The sequence below is a fragment of the Notechis scutatus genome, chromosome 6, assembly GCF_049901735.1.
Source record: "Notechis scutatus isolate UNSWTSFEM ecotype Mainland chromosome 6, rNotScu1.2, whole genome shotgun sequence".
Lineage (NCBI taxonomy): Eukaryota > Metazoa > Chordata > Lepidosauria > Squamata > Elapidae > Notechis > Notechis scutatus.
The window spans coordinates 37129283-37149947 of NC_142014.1; the positions used below are offsets into that span (position 1 = coordinate 37129283).

Below are 20665 nucleotides of genomic sequence, written 5' to 3' on the forward strand. Positions count from 1 at the left end.
CAGAACCGGTTAGTGGTCTCTGGGATTTAAAATTATGAGTTTGGTGGTCCCTGAGGTCCAAAAGGTTGGCGACCCCTGCTCCAGGTCATGGTTGTCCCAAAGGTGCTTTTTTCATTTTTTTCTAATCAAGAAGAAAATCCCATCCCCACCAAAACTGGCACAGCAAGTAATTGTATATAAGCAGGGAGCAAACCCCAAACTTACTAGCACTGATATTTTATCTAGTCGGTAATGTCCAAAAAGGTGTTTTTCCCCCAAGAGGTAACTGGTTTTTCTTTGAAGTTGTTTCGCTTCTTATCCAAGAAGCTTCTTCAGCTCTGAAGCGAAAACATGAGAAGTGAAACATCTTTAACACACACACACACACCCGAAAGTCTAGTTGCCTCTTGAAAAAAAGCACCTTAGTGACATTACTGACTAGATAAAATATCAGTGCTAGTGAGTTTGGGGCTATCTCCCTGTTTATATACAATCACGTGCCATGCCAGTTTTGGTGAGGATGTGACTTTCTCCTTGGTTGGTGTATTAGTTTCTGCTTGACTGTTTGTTTGGTGTTAATCCTTGCTTATCTAGGTGTTGGTTGCTGCAGAGAATGTGCTTTGGTCTTTTTGTTTCTTGGCTTTTTTCTTGTCACTTTTGAATGGTGTTCAAATATAATTTATCTCTATGTGTTTAGCTGATTTATCTGAGCACCAAACTTCTGTAAATCCTTTTTTCCTTCTTGGGCTACTTGGTGTTTTGATTTACTTAAGATGTTTTGGATGACTTTAGTTTGTGTGTAATGATGCAGTGTAGTTGTAATAGTCTGATGACTTCTGACATGTTTTTGATGTATGCAGCGTTACTCTTTTCATAACTTGTATTGACCAAGCTGTAATGGGTTGAGTGGTCAGGCACTTTTTGCTAAAATTGCATGGTTCCCCATTTTATTGGAAGATGTTATAGAGGCAGTCTGCTCCCTTTTTGTTGTGTTCTGAGGTGCTGCAGTGCACTTGTACTTATCTGATAATATTCTTACATAGCTCCTGTTGTGAGAGATTGGGTTGTTACTTTGATAATATAGCATTTAGTTAGTATGGCTTTTTTAAAAAAAGACTTGCATTTCTTTTTCTTTTTTTAAAAAAATTGTTTATTCAACGTTTCAACAGTTAAAAACAAATTTCCACATTTTGCCATGATACTATAGCAGTGTTTACAGACTTGCATTTCTAATTGGCCATCATTTTCTCCGTGGATGAGGATTTTTGAGAAGGTTAGTAAGTTTCCTTTTTTCTTTGTGAATGTTATCCCTTTGAAGATGTTGATTGTTTCATATTTTTTATTGTGATAAAGGTGTTTACATAGCAGATTCATACTTTTGGCTGTATGTATGGGAGTACTATCTAGGCATCACACCACAGTTGTTGCTATGAGTCCTCAGAATGGTGATCCCATGAATTCATGTTTTGGTATATTTATCCATCAAACTGAATATAGGTAATGAGGTAGAAGTTGATGAAGTCCATGGTTCTGGGAATTACAAACTTAGTGTATTTGGTCAGGTTGGATGTGTTGTGTACTGTAGTACTGTTGCTATGTTTTTTTTGTTTTTGTTTTTGCTACTTCTGGCTATATGACATAGAATGAAATGATCGGTTGAGGAATTCTAGAAGTTGAATCTTAAAGTTGCCAACATTGGTTTAAGTTGTAGTTGAGACTTTTCTGGAGGATATTACATTCTGCAGTGGTAAGTAGGCAGCTAGGAAACAAACAAAAAACCATATACGATTCTGGAATAGACTTTATCAAGATATAAATGCTGAAAAGTATGCACTGTAGGGAAAAATAGGGATTGTAGGTTTGTAATTATAATTTATAGATATAAAAAATCTAAAAGTATCTATTTAATGTATGTTACATATCATTTAGATTACAGACACATTTTTAATTATATTTTATAAATAAAAGTATAATGGTCTTATACGCCATCTTTTACGAAAGCTTCCGTAGAGCTTTATCGTAGAAAGTTATCGAAGCACTTCTTTCATCAAAAGATGCGGCGTTAGTGCTCGGGTGTGAGCTCTTTCCGCAGAAAGCCATTTCTACCCGTGAAAGCCACCGAAAAGGTGCGCATGCCGCCATCTTTTGGATGAAAAAGTGCTTCCGGTGACCTTTTCATCAAAAAAGATGGCGGCGCCCAGCTGATGCCTGGGTGCATCTGGCCGCGGCGCCCAGCGATGCCGGTACCGGGCCGCGCATAAAAAGGTTGGATCACTGATTTAGATTACAGACACATTTTTAATTATATTTTAGTCCGCAAATAAAAGTATAACTTATTTTTCCTTAGTTTGTTTAAAGTTGTGGGGATATGTGTTTGCCTGCACTTTCATTACAAAATGTTTTATTCATAAATACCTATGTAAATTCTGTCCTGATCTTGTTTGGAGAAATATTCCAGCATGTAAATTTATTTCCTGCCATCATATTCTGAAAAAGGGTTAAATGGTGGTTGTTTTCTGAAATAGTTTTGAGTCTTTGTTTAATTCTGCATGATTGTCCTTGAGTTACTTATTATTGAAAAATAGTGCTTGGCAAGTATAATACCCATAGTACCTTTTTAATGCTTCTTAACTGGCGATTAATCCAAAGCTTTTTGTATTCATAACTTCTTTTTAGTGGACTCATTTGGTTCATTTATTTTTGCTCTCCAACCAGCAAAATGAATACAGAATTGGTTCTTTATACTCTTGACATTTAAACATAATATTTAGTCTAATAGAGAACTTGAGCGCTAGTAGAATTTTATCCAGAAAAAGGCTATGTTAATCTTCAGAGAATGAGTGCTGTAGTCAATCCCAAATATAAAAGTTAGGGGATGTTGAACTTTTTTTATGGACTATTTTTTACAGGTAGTCCTTGACCTCAATTGACCCCAAAATTTCTATTGCTAAGCGAGACATTTGTTAATGCCCCATTTTACAACCTTTCTTGTCACAGTTTTTAAATGAATCACTGCAGTTGTTAAGTTAGTAAAAAGGTTGTTAAGTAGTCTGGCTTCCCCACTGACTTTACTTGTCAGGTCACAAAAAGTGATCAAATGACTCCGGGATACTGCAATAGTCATAAATATGATTCAGTTGCCAAGCATCCAAATTTTGATCACGTGGCCATGGGGATGCTGCAGTGGTCATAAGTGTGAAAACTGGTAATAAGTTACGTTTTTCAGTGCCGTAACTTTGGTCACTAAATGAACTGCTATAAGTCAAGGATTACCTGTATCTCATAGTACCTAGGAAGAGATACAGTACTTTCACTTACATTTCTGATTAACTGAATTCCAGCACTGCATCCAAACCCTAAACTTGGAGATAAAGTAAACATCTTAAAAAGATGCCTTTCCTAGAATGAAATCATCCCCACCCTTTTAAACCATCCTCTTTTAATCATTTTAGATTGTTCTTCCTTCCAGCTTCATGGTTTATTTTTGCTGTCAGTTGATTTATGAGAAAAACCCACAGCCATTACACATGTATTAATGTTGATTTCCAACATGTCTCTAGAACAGGGGCGGGCAAACATTTTGGCTTGGGGGCCTCATTGACTTTTAAAATTGGACAGACGGGCCGCCACCTGGTGTCAAAATGTCTGTCATTACAAGTCAAAATCAAATGAATGCAATCATTCAATCATTCACATCAAACCTTAATTCTGTACCAATCTTCGGCGGGCCGGATTAAAAAGACCAACGGGCCGGATGTGGCCCGCGGGCCGTAGTTTGCCCCCCCCTGCTCTAGAAGCATTAAATCTGTACATTGTTTACATAATTTGTTTCCATCCTTTTCAGCGTTGTTGACTGTGCTTCCATAGCTATGATAGTAGTGTGGTATTGCAGATTGCTGGGAAGGGTAGCAGCTAACACTCTTGGGCCTGAATGCTGGAAGGGGTTGGATTACACTGTATAAAACTAAGGCTCAGAAGTGCAGCACCAAACTTTGATCACCGTTATCATGGCTATATCAAGTTTTTCAAGAAAATGCCAGGAATTTCAGGTTTGTGTTTTGCATTAAAAATAATACAGCTGAAAAAGGTGATATTTTCTCTAAGGAATTTAATATCACCTTGACTGAGCAAGATCAAATGGAAAGAACATTGAATATCCAATTTTGAATATTCAAAAAGTTTAACCCAAGATTATCTCACAGCGCAGGTTTGCCACATGTGTAGAAATAAGTACTATATTGACTATTGCTGTTATTTTTTATAATAGCTGAAGAAAATATCAGCTAGTACTTCATCAGGTTCATCTAATACGATTGATTCCCATAAATTCTCTACAGGAATCAGGAATATGTGTGAAACAAAAAAAATGAGACATCTCCATGAATAGAAAAATTATATTTCATGTGTTTTACAGCAATGGTCATCTTGGGCTTGATTTAAAACATAATCTTAACATAATTCTATTTCTATCTTTTTACAGATCTGTTCATCTCAATGCTTATGGAGAATTGTTTGATCAAAGCCTATCTTGGAATCTTCTAAGAATTTACCTTAACAAGGAAGAGGATTGGTGATTCTTCACAGATCCTAGGATTTAGCCACTGGCTTCTGAAAATAATACCCTATATAATGATTGCTGTATGGTCCCATTTTCTACCTTTTATCTGGCTTCATCTTGTCTAGTTCCCCAATTAGGGTTGAGAAACTTTTTGGAATGAGAGCATATTTGAAATTTTGAAAACATGGGCAAACTCACTACATGCCATGTTTGGGGTTTACCTATTCCAAAAAGATTTTTATGCATTTTGGAAAACATCTTTTTACCCAAAGTCACTATGATGAGATAACTTTGCAGCATTTTGAATAATATTTTGTCTATTATTTATGCCTATTTATGGTTGAGAGCAGAGGTGGTATTCAACCAGTTCTCACTGGTTCAGATGAACCAGTAGCGGTGATTTGGCATGGGTTGCTGAACCGGTGACGACCACTGGCTGGCCATGCCCCCGACCCAATCGCCCGGTCACTCACTTGCCCAGTCGCTCCTTGCTTTCCCTACCACATGGCGGCTGCGGCACAGCTCAGGTGGGTGTCCCGGGGCTGCTGCACGTGTGCACTGTGTGTGTAGCCACTACACATGCAGTCCGCATGTGCAGCAGTTCTGGGACAGCCACCCACCTGCCCACCCTCTTCCTTCTCCTGGTGGATGCACCTCTTCCAACGCAGCCCAGCCAGTCAGCAGGTGGGTGGGCGGATGTTCCGGGGCTTCTCCCCTTGTCGCAAGATGCCTGCAGCTGCTGCGTGCTTTTTTCAGTGTGGCTGGAGACCAGCCCCACCCAAAAAAGCACGTCCTGTTCTATGTGCTGGGCCTGGCAAGTCCGAGTAGATAGCCCATAGAACAGGGCGGCGCCGGACAGTTGGAGAAGTGGAGCGAAGCCGGAGATCAGTAATTTTTGCTTCAAGAAGCCTGCAACTGCCGCATGTTCTCCAGCCCCACCGAAAAAAGCACAACATGCGCCAGCCCATTGGAGAACCGGTTGGGGAGGTTTCTTGTGCCAAAAGAGGTGGCTGGAGGCTGAAAAAGAGTCGCTTCCAGCCACCTCTTTGCAGCGCAAGAAGAAGCCTCCCCAACCGGCTGGCTGCTCTCCTCCTCCTCAGCCATACAGAACAAACAGGTAGAGAAGGAGGAGAGCAGGCAGACTCAGCAGGCAGTCGTGATCTTTAGTTGGGCTTTTTTTTTTTTCAGTCCAAGGGCGGGCAGGGGGAAGGCATGTAGGAAATCACCCTGTCTCTGCAGCATCAGTCATGTGACTGAGTGGGCGTAGCCAACTTGATGTCACAGCAAGGTGCCGTACCATCTTGCTGAAGTTGGCCATGCCCACCCAGTCACATGACCACCAAGCCACGCCCACAGAACTGGTAGTAAAAAAATTTGAATCCCACCACTGGTTCAGAGGCATTCTCATAAATAAATATAATACCAGCCACTCTTTCGTTAATTACATGAGTTTGTAAAACAAAAATCCACTTGGAGCAATATCTAGGTATCAAGGGAAAGATGTCCACAAGCACTCTGTTGCCTAATCTCTACTCTTTTAAAATAACTTTATTAAAATAAATTGTCTAGTCACTTGCTCCTGCTGTTAGATGGATTATAATTTTTGTGTACTTTTGAGTGGGACTGAAGAATTGGAGAAAAATGTGAAATTGAGAATGTAAGATTTAGGAACAAGTGGGGATCAGCTGTACTAGACATGGAGTAACAAGTATGTCACCATTGTGCTCATAAGTACCTTCCTTGGCAACATCTAAAGTTTTTATTCTATTTTACATTTTTCCAAGGAAGGATACTTAAAAAATATAATTCCGAGGGTCAACATTGTCTTTATTTCAAACATGCGATGCCCTATTAGTTTAGAACATAAACACGAAGGATGATTTGAGCGCGTATTGTGCTCAGAAGTATTCATTTGCCTAGAAAGCTCAGAGTAAGCTATGGTGATAAGTGAATAGATTTGGGAGGCTCTGTTCTGATATTTGTGCTTTGAGATGTGTTAGTCCCTAACTGCTGTGACTTTGAGATTGTGCGGGTCTCCATAGAAAGCATTTTGCAACAATGCTCATGACACAGTCTTAAAATTCTAAAAGATGGAGACTTTTGATTTAGGTAATTCTGGTACACAGTGCCTAGAAAACAAAAGGTTAAAATATAATTTTAAGTAATCTCTCATTAATCTTAAATTATTAAAGGTAATATAAATCAATAATCTGTTTTATATGTACAGTATTTATTAAATTTATATGTCACCTATCTCACTATTAAAGCAACTCAGGGTGTAAAATAAATAACTGAAATCTCTAAAGATGAATATACTCCTTTGCATCCTCCCGCAGAAATCAGGAAGCAAGCTAAACTTTAATTTTTTCCTTCTTAAGTCTATTCTACCTTTTATTTAACTTTTTATAGATGTTCTGTAAAAATTGTATGTGTCACTTAAATATCGGTAACTGATCTGAACTTTTTGATACCTTTATGAACACATTGAAATGCCAATATGAATATGGGAAATAGCATGACAGAATTTAGGGAAGTTTGTAAAATAAAGGATAACCATTACTGATCTTATTTAAGAGGTGTGAATTGTGAAAGAAGGGCTTTTGATCCCAACCTTAATTGAAAACATAATATGTGTGGTTTGAATTTGAATTTATTTTTATGAGCAAATAAATCCCCATGCCTTCCTCTCTCTCAAATATTGAGATTTTTTTGAAATGATTTAGAATACAACTTGGCAAACAGAAGGAAAAATGTTATAAATAATCTCCTTTATTCTCTTTATGGAGACATAATTTTGGGATCCAAATATGTATGTGTGTTCATATGTACATTGCTTCCTTAAAATTGCCAACAAAAAATGTTTAATATGCATTTTTGAATAAGTTGATTCACCATCTATTTGTATGTAATTCAGGGATTGGTAACAGTCCAATAATTCCAGGGTTTGTTTGTTTTTAGATCTTCATATGATGATTTTTTTATCATGGCAAATGACACTTTAGAAGGTTTTCATGAAGTGAATCTAGCTTCCCCCACAACTCCAGATCTTTCAGAAGTGCACGAATCTAAAACTTCTGAAGAACCTGCCTCACCTACAATTATTTACCGGCTTCATCCTTCAGCTGTGTGCTCCTTACCTATTCAACCAAGTGCTCTGAATGTGACTGATCTTCCTACACAACCTGTCTACTCATCTGCCAGGCACCTAAATTGTGCAGAAACACTAGGTATCAGGTTGGTTGTAAAAAAAACTTCTATTGATTATTACACAGGTTGTGTAATTAATCACTTTGTATTATCTGTGAGTATCCTTGAGTCTTTTTTAAAAAAATGTAGTCAATGTGTAATGTATTATTTTGTAAAAATACACTCTTTCCTTACAGCATCAATGTCACAGAAACTGTACCGTGTTCTACCTCAGGAAGCTATGGAGGGTTGTCCAAACATGATCATTCCAGGAAGGACAACTGTAGCGAAGAGAGAGAATTTTTGCAGGGTGCAACAGTAACAGACTTTTCTGAAGGAAGAGATGATATTTTTGGGCTAAGCACAGATAGTCTGTCTCGTCTGCGAAGCCCATCGGTATTGGAAGTTAGAGAGAAAGGCTACGAGAGACTGAAAGAAGAACTTGCTAAAGCTCAACGGGTAAGAATAATACATATAATACATATACATATATACATATAATGCTATTTCTGTGTAAGGGCACAATATTGGTGTTGAGATAAAACATTTCAAATCCTTGCAATTCTTTATTTGTCTTTATTTTCTAACTTTTGTGTCCCCTTTCCCCTAACTATACCTTTCATTATATATCAACAAAATATTACACTGCCTTTTAGATAGCTTCCTAGCCATGTCACTGTTTATTGAAAAACAATGTTACACTGTGGAGGTCTGGGGAAGCTATGATGAATTTAAAGATGTCCCTACAGTGAGCAGAGTTCTCAACTATGGTGGACTGAGAAGTCATCAAACGAGCAGGCTTCTTGTTATTCCTCTCCAGACAAGGATAGAAATCAGGATTGCCCACATGAAGTCCAGACATGAAGACATACAGTAGTTCCCCACGGGAGACCACTGTGTAAAACAGTCGTCTCCTGGGACTTAAAACTCTGAGAGCTGAGAAAATCTCCATCTTTGCCTAAGCCATGGCTTTGAGACTTCAGAAGGACACTGGGTTTGCAGACTTCCCTTTTAATCACCTTTAATCACGTAGTAATTGCTTTTTGGATATTAAGAACTTGCTAAGTTGGATATTAAGAACCCGGCAAGTTGCAATGTATCAGGTAAGTTTTCTTCAATCCTTAGTGAAATAAGTTTTATAAAATTTAAAGGCTTTGGAAACTATTTTGGAATAAGAAAAAAAAGTGATTACAACATTGTTTTTTGATTGTCACAGATGGACTAAGGAGACAGAATTTGAAATAAGATTTTAAGAAATTATAAGAATCTGTCCTGTGGGAAAATGTAGTTTAGGAAAAAAATAAACCTTTTAAAATTAAATATAAGAAATATTCTTGTGGGAAAATGCTGTTTATCAGAATATTATATGATGGGACGTTGAAAATTAAAACATGGAACCAGAAAGAATTAAAATGCTATAACTAAAGGTTCAAATTATTCTGAATAATTTGAATTTATGGATATTTGGGATTAATACACTAATCAGAAGTTATTTTTAAGACTTATTACAAGACCGAGACTGATTTGAATGTGGATTTAAAAATGACATTACAATAATTTTAAATATTTTTAAATGAATATAGATAAAAGAAACCAGCTGGTGTCTTAATACTTAAAAGAAATAACGAACAAGAAAAGTGACTTGTATATGATTTTTAGTTTGGATTTAGAAAAAAAATGTCAGAGGAAACACATTTTTTTTTGAAAGAAATCAAGGAATCTATTCAAAGGGAATAAAGATTAAGATCATTAAAAGTAAAATAAAGGAACATACATTGGGGTTATCTGATTAAGGTTAGAATTGTACATGTTTTTGGTACTCTTAATGGATTTTTGGCGATCAGGGCTGAATGATGAGGCTTCAAAATTTGTTTATAAATAAGACATAAGATAGATGAAGAAGATACCCTTTGTTGTATTTTTAGGGAACTTGATAAGGTACTGTGTTAAATAAAGGACAGAAATATAGGAATGTAGCTCATTATTTATGGTAAGTCTTAATGGACCTTTGTTGGCTAGAATTATATGATGAAAATCTATTTATAAATAAAAGATGAGACAATAAGAGTGCTTATGTTGCACCATTAGAGAAGAGGAGAAGCTACTGAAGTTGTACTTGTCATGATGAAGGGAGAAATTTTTTATCTATCTTTTTTTCTTCAATGTGATTTTTCCCCTTTTTTGCACTTTTTAATTTATTTCATTTTACTGTTACATTTTTTTAGTTTGTATTAGCTTTGTTTGTAATTGTAAACTTTAATAAAATTACTATTAAAATGTATATTGCTATTAAAACATTTTTCATAAAATGCCAATACCAAAATAAGATACTTTAGAGACTGATACAGAAATGCTGAGCAGTTGCATGCTGCAGTACTGATTCTAGAAGCTTGATGTTCACCTACAGAGGGAGAGATCCTTTCTGTTCTGGGATCTTGCAGCCATTGCCCTTTACTTTTCTTAATATTTACTGCCCCCTAGTGCTGTACATTATCTTTAATACTTGTTAAAGTGTAACGGTTAACACTTTGGGGCTTAAATAGACATTTCTTTTTAGTTAACCAGTTTTTGTATTCTGATTTGGCTACAAATATAGAAGATATATGGTTTCATGAAATATAGTTTGTGTCTACATATGTGCAAGTTCCACAGATTTAATTCTCTCACCAGTTCAGAAAAATGCCTTTAATTACAGGCAAAAAAAAAAAAAAAAAAGGAATGTGACAATTGCACTTTCAACTTGTGGACACTATGTTAGCTGCCACATAATGTGGACCAGGGATCTTATTGAGGTCATGTTATATCTTTATATCCCTGGGTTCATTGTGTTTTCATTTTTTGTTCAGCCACTATAGCTGTTTATCATCGCTCTTAAGATTTCTTGAATTTTTGGCTGTGGGAAAGAGTTGTTATTCAGGTATTCAGTAAATATTTTGTAAGCAGGACATTAGGGTTCAGTCCTTAGAATCTAAATATAATTTGGGAAAAGGCCTCTCTAAATTTCTGGAACTTGCTGCTCGTGTGATATTGTTCAAGGCAAATCACAAAAGAACTTGACATAGTATAACTGAAAATTGAAAATAGCAGGAAAATATTTCACTAATGAAATATTCATTGGAATACTTGGACTAAAAAAGGATAAATGCAGTTGATTTTTAATGGTGATTTTAACAATTGTGAGATATTACTTTTTGAATTGTAGTTTCCTTCAGTATACGCTTGCTGAATATACAGCAAGTATAGTTTAATATATATAGCTGAAATATCTCCTAACTGAATAGTTAGCAGTCACTGAGTATCTACAATACTGACTTCTTTAAGAAATGCTTTCCTTGCATGAAAACCTACCATTTAATTTTACAAAGTATTAAAATGTGAAATTAAACTATTAGTTATACATTGATCTGTGGAAAGAAGAATTGGAATTTTCAGTTTTGGAAAATCAGTGGTCCAGGTGGTTAAAAAAATGAAACACACTGCTTATGATTTAAAAATGTAATTTATTCATCATAAAATATCATTTCAGGTTTATTTGACCCATACAAGAATATTTTAAAAGTGAGGGAAAGTAAATTTCTTCTTTTGATTGATACAAGCAATTTATCTTACCATGATTTGCTTTTGTTATTATTGCTTTATTTTGGTTTCAGATTTTAACATTTATGTTAATATAACTTTAGAAAGACATAGTTAATAATCTCAATATGATATTGAACTATGCTTCTTAAGTCAGTAGCCTGCTTCTTAAACTCTCCCACTTATAATGTGAGTCCAAGAGAGTAGTGCAAATAAAGGAGTAAAGAAGATGGAGCTTTCATCTCCTGTTGACTTTGTGTTATTTTATATTAAAAATGGATTCTATGCATTTTGATTAGTTATCAAAAAAGCCAGGTCCCTGAATGAAATGCACATGGCTATCTAGCTACATATAACATGAACCTACTTCCATTTTTTTTTTTGAGTTTGCAAGTTAAAATGTCAGTTATGACTGTCAGAATAACATTTTTCTCCACAGGAACTGAAACTAAAAGATGAAGAATGTGAAAGGCTGTCCAAAGTACGTGATCAGCTTGGCCAGGAACTGGAAGAACTCACTGCTAGCCTGTTTGAGGTTTGTTAAAAGACTTTGGTATAGTACAGGGGTAGGGAAACTTGACTCTTCTATCACTCATGGACTTCAACTCCCAGAATTCCTGAGTGAGCCATAAAAGGTTCTCCATCCATGGCCTACTGGTTTTTCAGTTGTGGGGGAAATCAATTTTTGACTTGAATGGGACTGTTTAATATACAAATGTAGGACATATACAATAATGACATATATAATAATTAATATACATTTGTATATTAAACAGTCCCATTCAAGTCAAAAATTGATTTCCCCCACAACTGAAAAACCAGTAGGCCAGGGATGGAGAACCTTTTATGGCTCACTGAGGAATTCTGGGAGTTGAAGTCCATGAGTGATAGAAGAGCCAAGTTTCCCTGCCCCGGTATAGTATACTCTAGGAATGATATGGCTAATTTCATGAAACCTTTAATTGCCCCCCCCCCCCCAAAAGAAATTTTGGGAAATCGTGCTTCTGAACGATGCATATTCAAAATGAAGAAAATTTCCCCCATAGGTTAGATTCAAATTTATGTTTTTGATTTTAGAATGGTATTTTCACAGTTAGTTTCTCAATGGTAATCAAGTCTCAGTGTCTGTTTAAATTTGCTTAGATTCATTTTTTCCAATTACTGTGCTAGTCTGCAGTAATTTTAAGGCATGGGTAAAATTCCTGAACAGTGAACTATAAGATTTTCAGAAGTTGTGTTACCACAATTGCAATCACCAAAAAGATCTTATTTCTGTCTAATGCTTCTTATAAAAGTAAAATAAAAGAGACATTTAAAAAATGAATATATTGGGTCCTATTTTATATATATAGTGTAGGTCTATGTGAAGTAATCATGCCACATAAGCTTTGTTTTCAATAGGAGGCTCATAAGATGGTGAGAGAAGCTAATATAAAGCAGGCCACAGCAGAAAAACAGTTGAAAGAAGCACAAGGAAAAGTAAGTTCTAATTCTTGATGTTATAGCCAGTGTTTACAAAATTTCTCTTTCTCTCTCTGCATGCTTCTTTTTTGTGATTTCCCAACTGCATTTCATATGTATTGAGTTCAAAAATCAGTTTCGTTGATTCTATTTCAAAACAATCTAAAGAGAAATTGGTGAGAAACTCTATTCACACCATTTGAGAATAGGGTTCTTATTTTCTGGCTGATTATTTTGCATAAAGGGCTAAATCAGTTTTCAAAGTTGGTGAACCTTTTCAGATTTAGCTCACTGCTGAAATAACCAGTGTAATCAATCTGTTTATTTATTTGCTCAAGTTATATGCTGCTTTTGGATACAAATTGAACACTGTGAGTGGCTTGCAGTTTTCATTAGAATAAAAATGCAAAAGATAAAAATAAGGAAATTAAAGCAAATCCTGGCAAAAAAAATCACTAGCATAGCCCTTAACTGTGTCCCTTTTATAGTTCCCCTTTCTTTCGATCTTTAATTAGATATTTTATATTCCCTATGTCAGGCTACACACACACACACACACACACACACACACACATGTGCGTGCGCGTGTGTGTGTGTCCCCTACTAAAAGAATTTCTCATAATTCTATTACTGCTATACATAAATATAACATGTATACAGAAGTTCAAAGGATACCAGATTTTAGTTCCCCCTCAAAATCAATCTTGTTGCTAGTTTCCTATCTATGCACTGAAATCTTGATTTTCCTGGGGTTGCAATTCTTTTTATTTCAATCACATTGGCTATGAATTGTGAAAGTTATACTTTACATCCATCTTTTTATGAAAACTCCAAGGGCAACAGACCATATCTTCTCTTGTTATTAATAAATAAATAAAACAATAGCATCTCATCTTACTATGCAGGATACAGCATGGCATGTTTCTAATACTTCTTTCTTTTGATATATATATTTAGATTGATGTACTTCAGGCTGAAGTAGCAGCTCTGAAAGCATTAGTGCTATCTACTTCTCCAACTTCACCAACAAAAGAGGTTCAATCTAGTGGAAAAACGGCTTTCAGAAAAGGCCACACAAGGAATAAGAGTACAAGTAGTGCAATGGGTGTCAATAACCAGGAAGTTAACATGATGCAGCCAATTGTAAAGGACTGCAAAGAGGTATTTTAATAATTGCGGTTTGGTGAAATATGGGGCTCAGGGATTGCAAAGATTATTGGGTGTTTTTACTCAATAAGTAGGACTGATGGCCTAGAGATTGAGCTCTCACCTCACAATCAGGAGGCTGTGAGTGCAATCCTAAATAGAAGAAGATTTCTTTCTCTGGGTGCACTGAGAATATATCTGCTGAATAAAACAGGAAGGGCATCCAGGCAGTAAACACTCTATTCAGTTGCCCATACTCCAACCCACAAGGGATGATGGGATTGTTAAAGAGGATGATGATTGGGTGTTTTTACAGAAAGTACTTGCTTATGATTTGAGCCCTCGTCTCCTGCCACATGCAACTGAAACTTTTCGGTAATGATGTTTGCGACTTGGAATGTTTTGTTTTAAAGAAAAGTCTATCTGTAATCACAACTTGTTAGACCTGTCACTATATTCATATGAATGGATTTTGACTGGAACATATCTTTGATAAGAACTGATTTTCCCTGTTTCAGTTTTAGCCACATAAAAGGAAATGCTGTATTGAGGAGAAACACTAATCCGTCCCCACATCTCCTGACTGTGGTTTGAATGATGCAGTTGTAGCTGTGCATTTAATGTAATTTAGTTTCATTGACTTAACGAGGCTTCTTCCTATATTAAACAAGCTAGTTGTTGTCAGGTTTTTATGGGATGAAATTAGGAGTTAATTCTGATAGGAAAAATATATAAAGGAAATAGAATCTTTTTTAAAAAGCACTAAATTAATAGCAACTGGGGGAATCTCAACAATATACTGTGTTCAGGAGGTCTCCCATTTGTTGCATCAGCCAGCCAATTATGCCATCCACTATTTTATTCCTTTCAATCATCTAGTTTACTTTATATTCCTTTTTTTCAACAGCCAATTAGAAATTTACTGAGCATGTGTAGCGGACTGAGAATTTATTTGCCATGTAACTTTAAATATTGGTGGTCCCAGAAATTGTTAACTTTTTTAGTACAGTGCTACTTTGGCTTACATTAGTGCACATCTCTTAAATCCAAAAAAGAAAAAAAGAAAAAATGATTGATGCTATGAACAATGGCATATATGTATGTAAATATTAAGAAGCCAAAGGTAGAAGTTGACAAATAACTAACACTTCAGATCAGTTTTCTCTGTTCTGGGTATTCTTCAGATATGTGGACTTCAGTTCTTAGAATTCCCAGTCAATATGGCTATTGCTAAACTGGATACCCAGTTTGGGGAAGTCTGCAGTTTAGTGCCTTGAAGTTGTTATGCATTGGTACAATGGAGTTAATTATCTTGATTTAAGTGAAAGAATGAAGCATCTGCAAATAATGTGGATTTAGAGTTCTTAACAAAGCTCTGCTGTCCACAGATTTACATCACTGAAGTGCAAGTGCTATGTAATGTCTATCATTTGTGATTATCGTTTGGTACAATATAGTTTATGGTATAGTGTGATTCTTGAATGAAGAGTTGCGCTCTCATTTGCTTATTTTATTTCAATGTTAGGCTGATATATCTCTGTACAACGAATTCAGATCCTGGAAGGATGATCCTACCATGGATAGGACATGCCCGTTTCTCAATAAAATCTATGAAGAAGACATCTTTCCATGCTTAACCTTCTCAAAAAGTGAGGTAATGCTTTGAAAACATATAGTGATAAAGAAGGTCTTTAAAACAATTACCACCAAATACTTTGATATATTTAGTTAAGTTTGAAATTCCCTCTTTTATCTGCAAAGTATTTCCACAGAATTATAGGTAGGATTGATTTTGTTTGTATTGCATATACTGTAGCTCTGGGCCACTTTACAGTTAAGGTCATAAATATTATTTCAAGAAAAAAGTTTTCTCTAGATTTGTTACTGAGAGTTTCAAAACAGCATATTGAACCTTTGAGCAGTAAATGATTTCAAAGGAGTCCATGGTGGTTGGATATATCACGTTTTCATTCCTGTGTTTCTAAAGCAGTTTTTCTCAAACTTGACCACTGGAAGGTATATGGACTTCAACTCCCAGAATTCTCAGGGAGCCATGCTGGTGAGGAATTCTGTGCGTTGATGTCCATACATCTTTAAAAAGCCAAGATTGAGAAACATTGATTTAAAGAATTGAAGATATACACTTCCTTTCTCATAGATAAATTAATAATATATCCTGAAAGAGCTTCTAGCATTCTTTGTCAAGTCTTGGGAAACACCTTAGAAGAACTATTACTTACCTCTTTGTGGTCTAATTTCAGTTGGCCTCTGCTGTCCTGGAAGCTGTAGAAAACAATACATTAAGTGTTGAGCCTGTTGGTCTGCAGCCTGTTCGATTTGTAAAAGCTTCTGCGGTTGAATGTGGAGGACCCAAGTATGTTGTAATTTAAGAATCTTATGGTACTGGGAATATATTGTTGGGTTTCATTCTGGCAGCTAGAAAGAAATGACTAGCAGATTTACCCTAAAAAGAAAACCCCATAAATGTTGCACGGAAAGCTACAGGATGCCCTATTTCTTCCTTAGCAAGGCATGGATCTCCATTTTGTTTTATACAGAGAGGGAAGGTTGTGTTCCCTGCAGGTATTACCAGGACAAAGGCAGTTGATGTGCCATCAGAGAGATTAAGAAAAGAAAGTACTATATTTTTTGGAGTATAAGACACACTTTTTCCACCCCCAAAAGTGTGTGGAAATGTCTGTGCATCTTATACAGCGAATGTTGGTGAAGCCCTGCCCACCCGCCAGCCCCCACCCTTTGGCCTCTGCCTCCCAGCACTTTGCCTTCTTGCAGCAAACAACAAACAGCCTGTTTCAGCTTCAGCACAGCCTGATTAGCACAAGCAGCTGATTGTCACCAGCCTCCCGACTACTGTTTCAGGCTGCAGGAATTGCCATTGCTTATTGCCACATCTGTGCGCCCCATTTTTGGCCTCCGCATCCCATTTTTAGCCTCCACACACCCTGTTTTTGGCCTCTGCACACCCCATTTTCAGCCTGTTCCAGATGGCGGGGATCAGAATGGATGGAAAATGGAGGTGGCAGTAGGCTATGGCAATTCCTGCAGCCTGAAACAGCTGATGGTCAGGAGGCCAGTCCAACTGACAATCAGCTGCTTGTGCTAATCAGGCCGTGCTGAAGCTGACCAGGCTGTTTGCTTTTTGCTTCAAGGAGGCAATTTGCTGGGAGGCAGATTTTCCCCCCCTTGTTTTTCTCTCCAAAAGCTATGCACCTCTTATACTTCAGAGCATCTTATACTCCAAAAAATACGGTAGATTGGGCTATAACTCTAAGTAAGTCTGAGAATCACTATTACCCAATCTCAGATCCTACCTTAGTTTATGGGGTTTAGATTAATAACCAAGTCTAATTTCTTAATAAAATCAGGAGCAGTAGTAACATTTACTGATGGTGATCCTGAAGCTGAATTAGAGATTATGGTTGTGAGAACAAATATTTTGTAAGTTTAAGAATAATTATGTAATGGAAAAGAACAACTTTCTAGAATCTAATTTCACTTTCTAATATTTTATGTGGCATCCATGTTCTTTTATTGTAAGGCAAATAACTATAAAAATAATAATAGATGAAAATACTGGCACATGTTCTAATATTTGTACAGCAGCTTTTTTACTTTAAATGTTGATGCTTCATCTCCAAAAATAATACTTTGTTACCATGTGCATTAAATAATGTCAGTGACATGCAGGAGTTATAAAGCACATTTATATACAGTTATTATCCTCTTAGTTTTGCTAGTTGCCTGGGACTACAGTATTACCAGGCATCTGATGTGCTCCAGTACTTGTATATCCCAGGCTCTGCAGACCTGACAGTTAATTGGCTCAAAAAGCAAGGAGTGATTCTTCCTGTCTCCATATTTTACTGTGCTTTCTACATTTTCGCTCTTTTATCTCCACCCCTGCAAATTACACACCATCTTGGCTATACCCCCATTTTATGGTATAAGGGAGTCTTTTTTTCCCCTCAGGATCAGGCATTCCACCGATCTCATTTCCCCCATGGCCTTCCCATTGCATCAGAAGCTTGCTTCAAGTATTGCTTCAAGTGGCACTTTTTAGGTATCATTAGGTAGCTAGCAAGAGATGAGCATCAAACTATCTCCACGGGGTTCATAGAGATGGTAAACCACAACAAAGTGAAGGGATCTTAAGTCTGAGATGCTTTCAGGCAAAAAAAAAAACCCACACAACGATTTTTTAATTTTTTTTTTTTTTAAATGGCAATTCTGTCTGGATTTGTAAATTTACCTATGTGGTTTTAACAGCTTTACTATTGTAAAGTTTTTATTGTAAACACTGAGCACATCAGTTCATAATTTGCAATAATTTCTGTCAAAGTGGTATAAAAATAGATGACAGGCTCTTTGGCAAAAAAAAACTGTACTATAATTCAGTATTCATGTAAATTAAATCGTAACCCATCTTTTAAAACTGTTCCATTCTGTTGACAGGAAATGTGCTCTCAGTGGACAAAGTAAATCCTGCAAGCATCGGATCAAGTTGGGGGATTCAGGAAACTACTATTATATTTCTCCTTTCTGTAGATACAGGGTAAGTGTTGAGCTCTAAATCATGGTTTGTAGATTTGGATCAGGTTTTAATTGAACATCTGGAATTCTAATTCTTTATCTCCCTTCTTTTGTACAGATCACATCAGTATGTAATTTCTTCACATATATTCGATATATTCAGCAGGGGCTTGTGAAGCAGCAGGATGGTAAGTTAAGAATGAGGCTTCCTGTAAGAAAGTTGTGTATTTCTTAGCAGGGCCGCTATGTTTTTGCAGCAGGTTGCAGATTTTCAGAAGTGTATTTTTGCTATATAAATCAAGAACTTGGGGAAGTTGTAATAGTCATCTGTGCAAATTTCAAAGGGGCAATATGTCATTAAGCTTCTAATTTCTAGACAATCACTGGGTTTCATATAAATATATCCACATATTTTTGTGACAGATTGTCTGTTTCAAGGGAGGGTAGAAGAAGAAAAATAGAAAACAGTGTTTCATTCTTCTAAACTGGGCAGAGATATATACACCAGTTTTCCTATTCTCTTAGTTCTTTACATCCTTTTGTGAATATTCCATATCTGCATTGCCCTTGGGGATTAAACTACATACACTATTTAAAAGTTAGGTTCAAGCATGCAAACCAATTTTATCTTCTACTGATAAAACATTTTTAAAGGTGTAAGCATCATCACTGCACTATTTGCATGGTCAGTATTTTTGTATAAAAATGTTGCAAGAGATTTGATATATTTATCCTTAAATCTGTAAACATCAGTTAAGCAATCTGTCATAACTTTTTATATACACAGTATGCACAGTTATGAATTCTAATTTTCTGTTAATGGTTTAACCAAACTTTAAGATCTACAGTATTAGAAGGTAGTGGAAAATGTTATTTTGAAATTTAGATGTTTTTATCTGAGTCCTTGCATCTTAAAAAAAACTAAATGTAAGATCCTAAAGTAAAGAAATATTTTATATAAACAGAAGTAAGTAAATAGTTTTAAGGCAGGAAAAATATAATTAACATAGTGCAGTTGATAAAGATTGACATATCATTAGATTTCACCCCAAAATCTAGAATTAGTTTGAAAGATGAACTGAATGATAGGTATGTAATCAAAAGTGGCTAAACATAATGCTATTCTTAATATAAAATACATTATTATTTTTTCCAATCAGCACTTCTCAGTAGCTGCATTCTATTTAAATAGTGCTTTTAGTATCTGAAAACACAGATTTAACATTGCTAAATATCTTTGTTCATTGGGAAATTTTAAAGAAGCATTTTTTTCCACAACATCTCCTTTTCTTTTGCACAGTGGACCAGATGTTTTGGGAAGTAATGCAACTGAGGAAAGAGATGTCGCTGGCAAAACTTGGCTATTACAGGGAGGAGCTGTAACTTCAGTATTTCTGGTGCCTGCATGAACTTCCATAACTGTACATACATTTGAGCCAGTTCTATATCCATGTCTATTTATTTTAAAATGGGTCCAAGATTATGTGCAAGATTGCACTATATACTTCTATAATTCAGCAGAATAATTTTACACAAGAGATTAAAGCTGGCAAGGAAAGATAATTTTCAGGTATACTTGTGATTATAACTTATGACTGAGAAATTCAGGTGAAACACTGCTCAAGATTTATGTGCATTTTTGTGTGTTCTAGAGAGTTTTTAATATAAAATTTCATCTTAATAAAAGATTAAATCTGAACTTCCTGGGTCTGAAACATTCTTTTAAAAAATGTGTAGTTTGTAAAATGTATGAAAGAAAGTGATTATTTTTTATCAAAAACCAATAACCAAGGGCCTGAAATGATTTTGGATAAATGGTGATTAATTAGTGCAAGCATGGATATATAGCAAATGTTCATACTGAAGCATGAATTTCCATTAAGAATAAATTGTTTGCAATAAGATGTGGAGGTGAATTTTAAAAAAATCAACTACTGCTGATTTAGCTTTCAGAAGTATTGAATGTCTGAATGCTTTCATCTTGATTCTACTTAGCAAAATTTAAAATTATTTGGAGTATTTTTTCTCTTCAGTCTACAATATTTGCTTTGTTGGGAAATCAAACAGGAACATGGGATTGTTGTGTGTGATTAGTGAATGAATAGAAAGGAGTTCCTGCTGTAGAAAACAACATGGAAAAGGTTCGTCAGCGTTGAATAAAAATTAAATCACATTCACCCTTGTGCCAAAGTAACGCTCCCACATCAA

The 20665-nt window shown here is 35.8% G+C and overlaps 1 protein-coding gene across 4 annotated transcripts in view; it reads left to right on the forward strand.

Annotated features, from left to right (window-relative positions):
* RAB3IP (RAB3A interacting protein) overlaps positions 1-20156 on the forward strand; it is a 30806-nt gene extending 10650 nt beyond the window's left edge. For 2 of the 4 annotated variants that reach the window (XM_087967995.1, XM_026667733.2), the window contains exons 2-12: positions 4460-4617; positions 7496-7771; positions 7921-8182; positions 11739-11834; positions 12701-12778; positions 13718-13921; positions 15432-15560; positions 16168-16280; positions 18380-18479; positions 18576-18645; positions 19758-20156. In XM_087967995.1, the coding sequence (XP_087824121.1) occupies positions 7521-7771; positions 7921-8182; positions 11739-11834; positions 12701-12778; positions 13718-13921; positions 15432-15560; positions 16168-16280; positions 18380-18479; positions 18576-18645; positions 19758-19840 (1386 nt within the window). In that variant the 5' untranslated portion in view covers positions 4460-4617; positions 7496-7520 and the 3' untranslated portion in view covers positions 19841-20156. The remainder of the gene's footprint in view (positions 1-4459; positions 4618-7495; positions 7772-7920; positions 8183-11738; positions 11835-12700; positions 12779-13717; positions 13922-15431; positions 15561-16167; positions 16281-18379; positions 18480-18575; positions 18646-19757) is intronic. The other 2 variants (XM_087967996.1, XM_026667738.2) reach the window with 1 other exon arrangement.
* Positions 20157-20665: the final 509 nt, after the last annotated feature.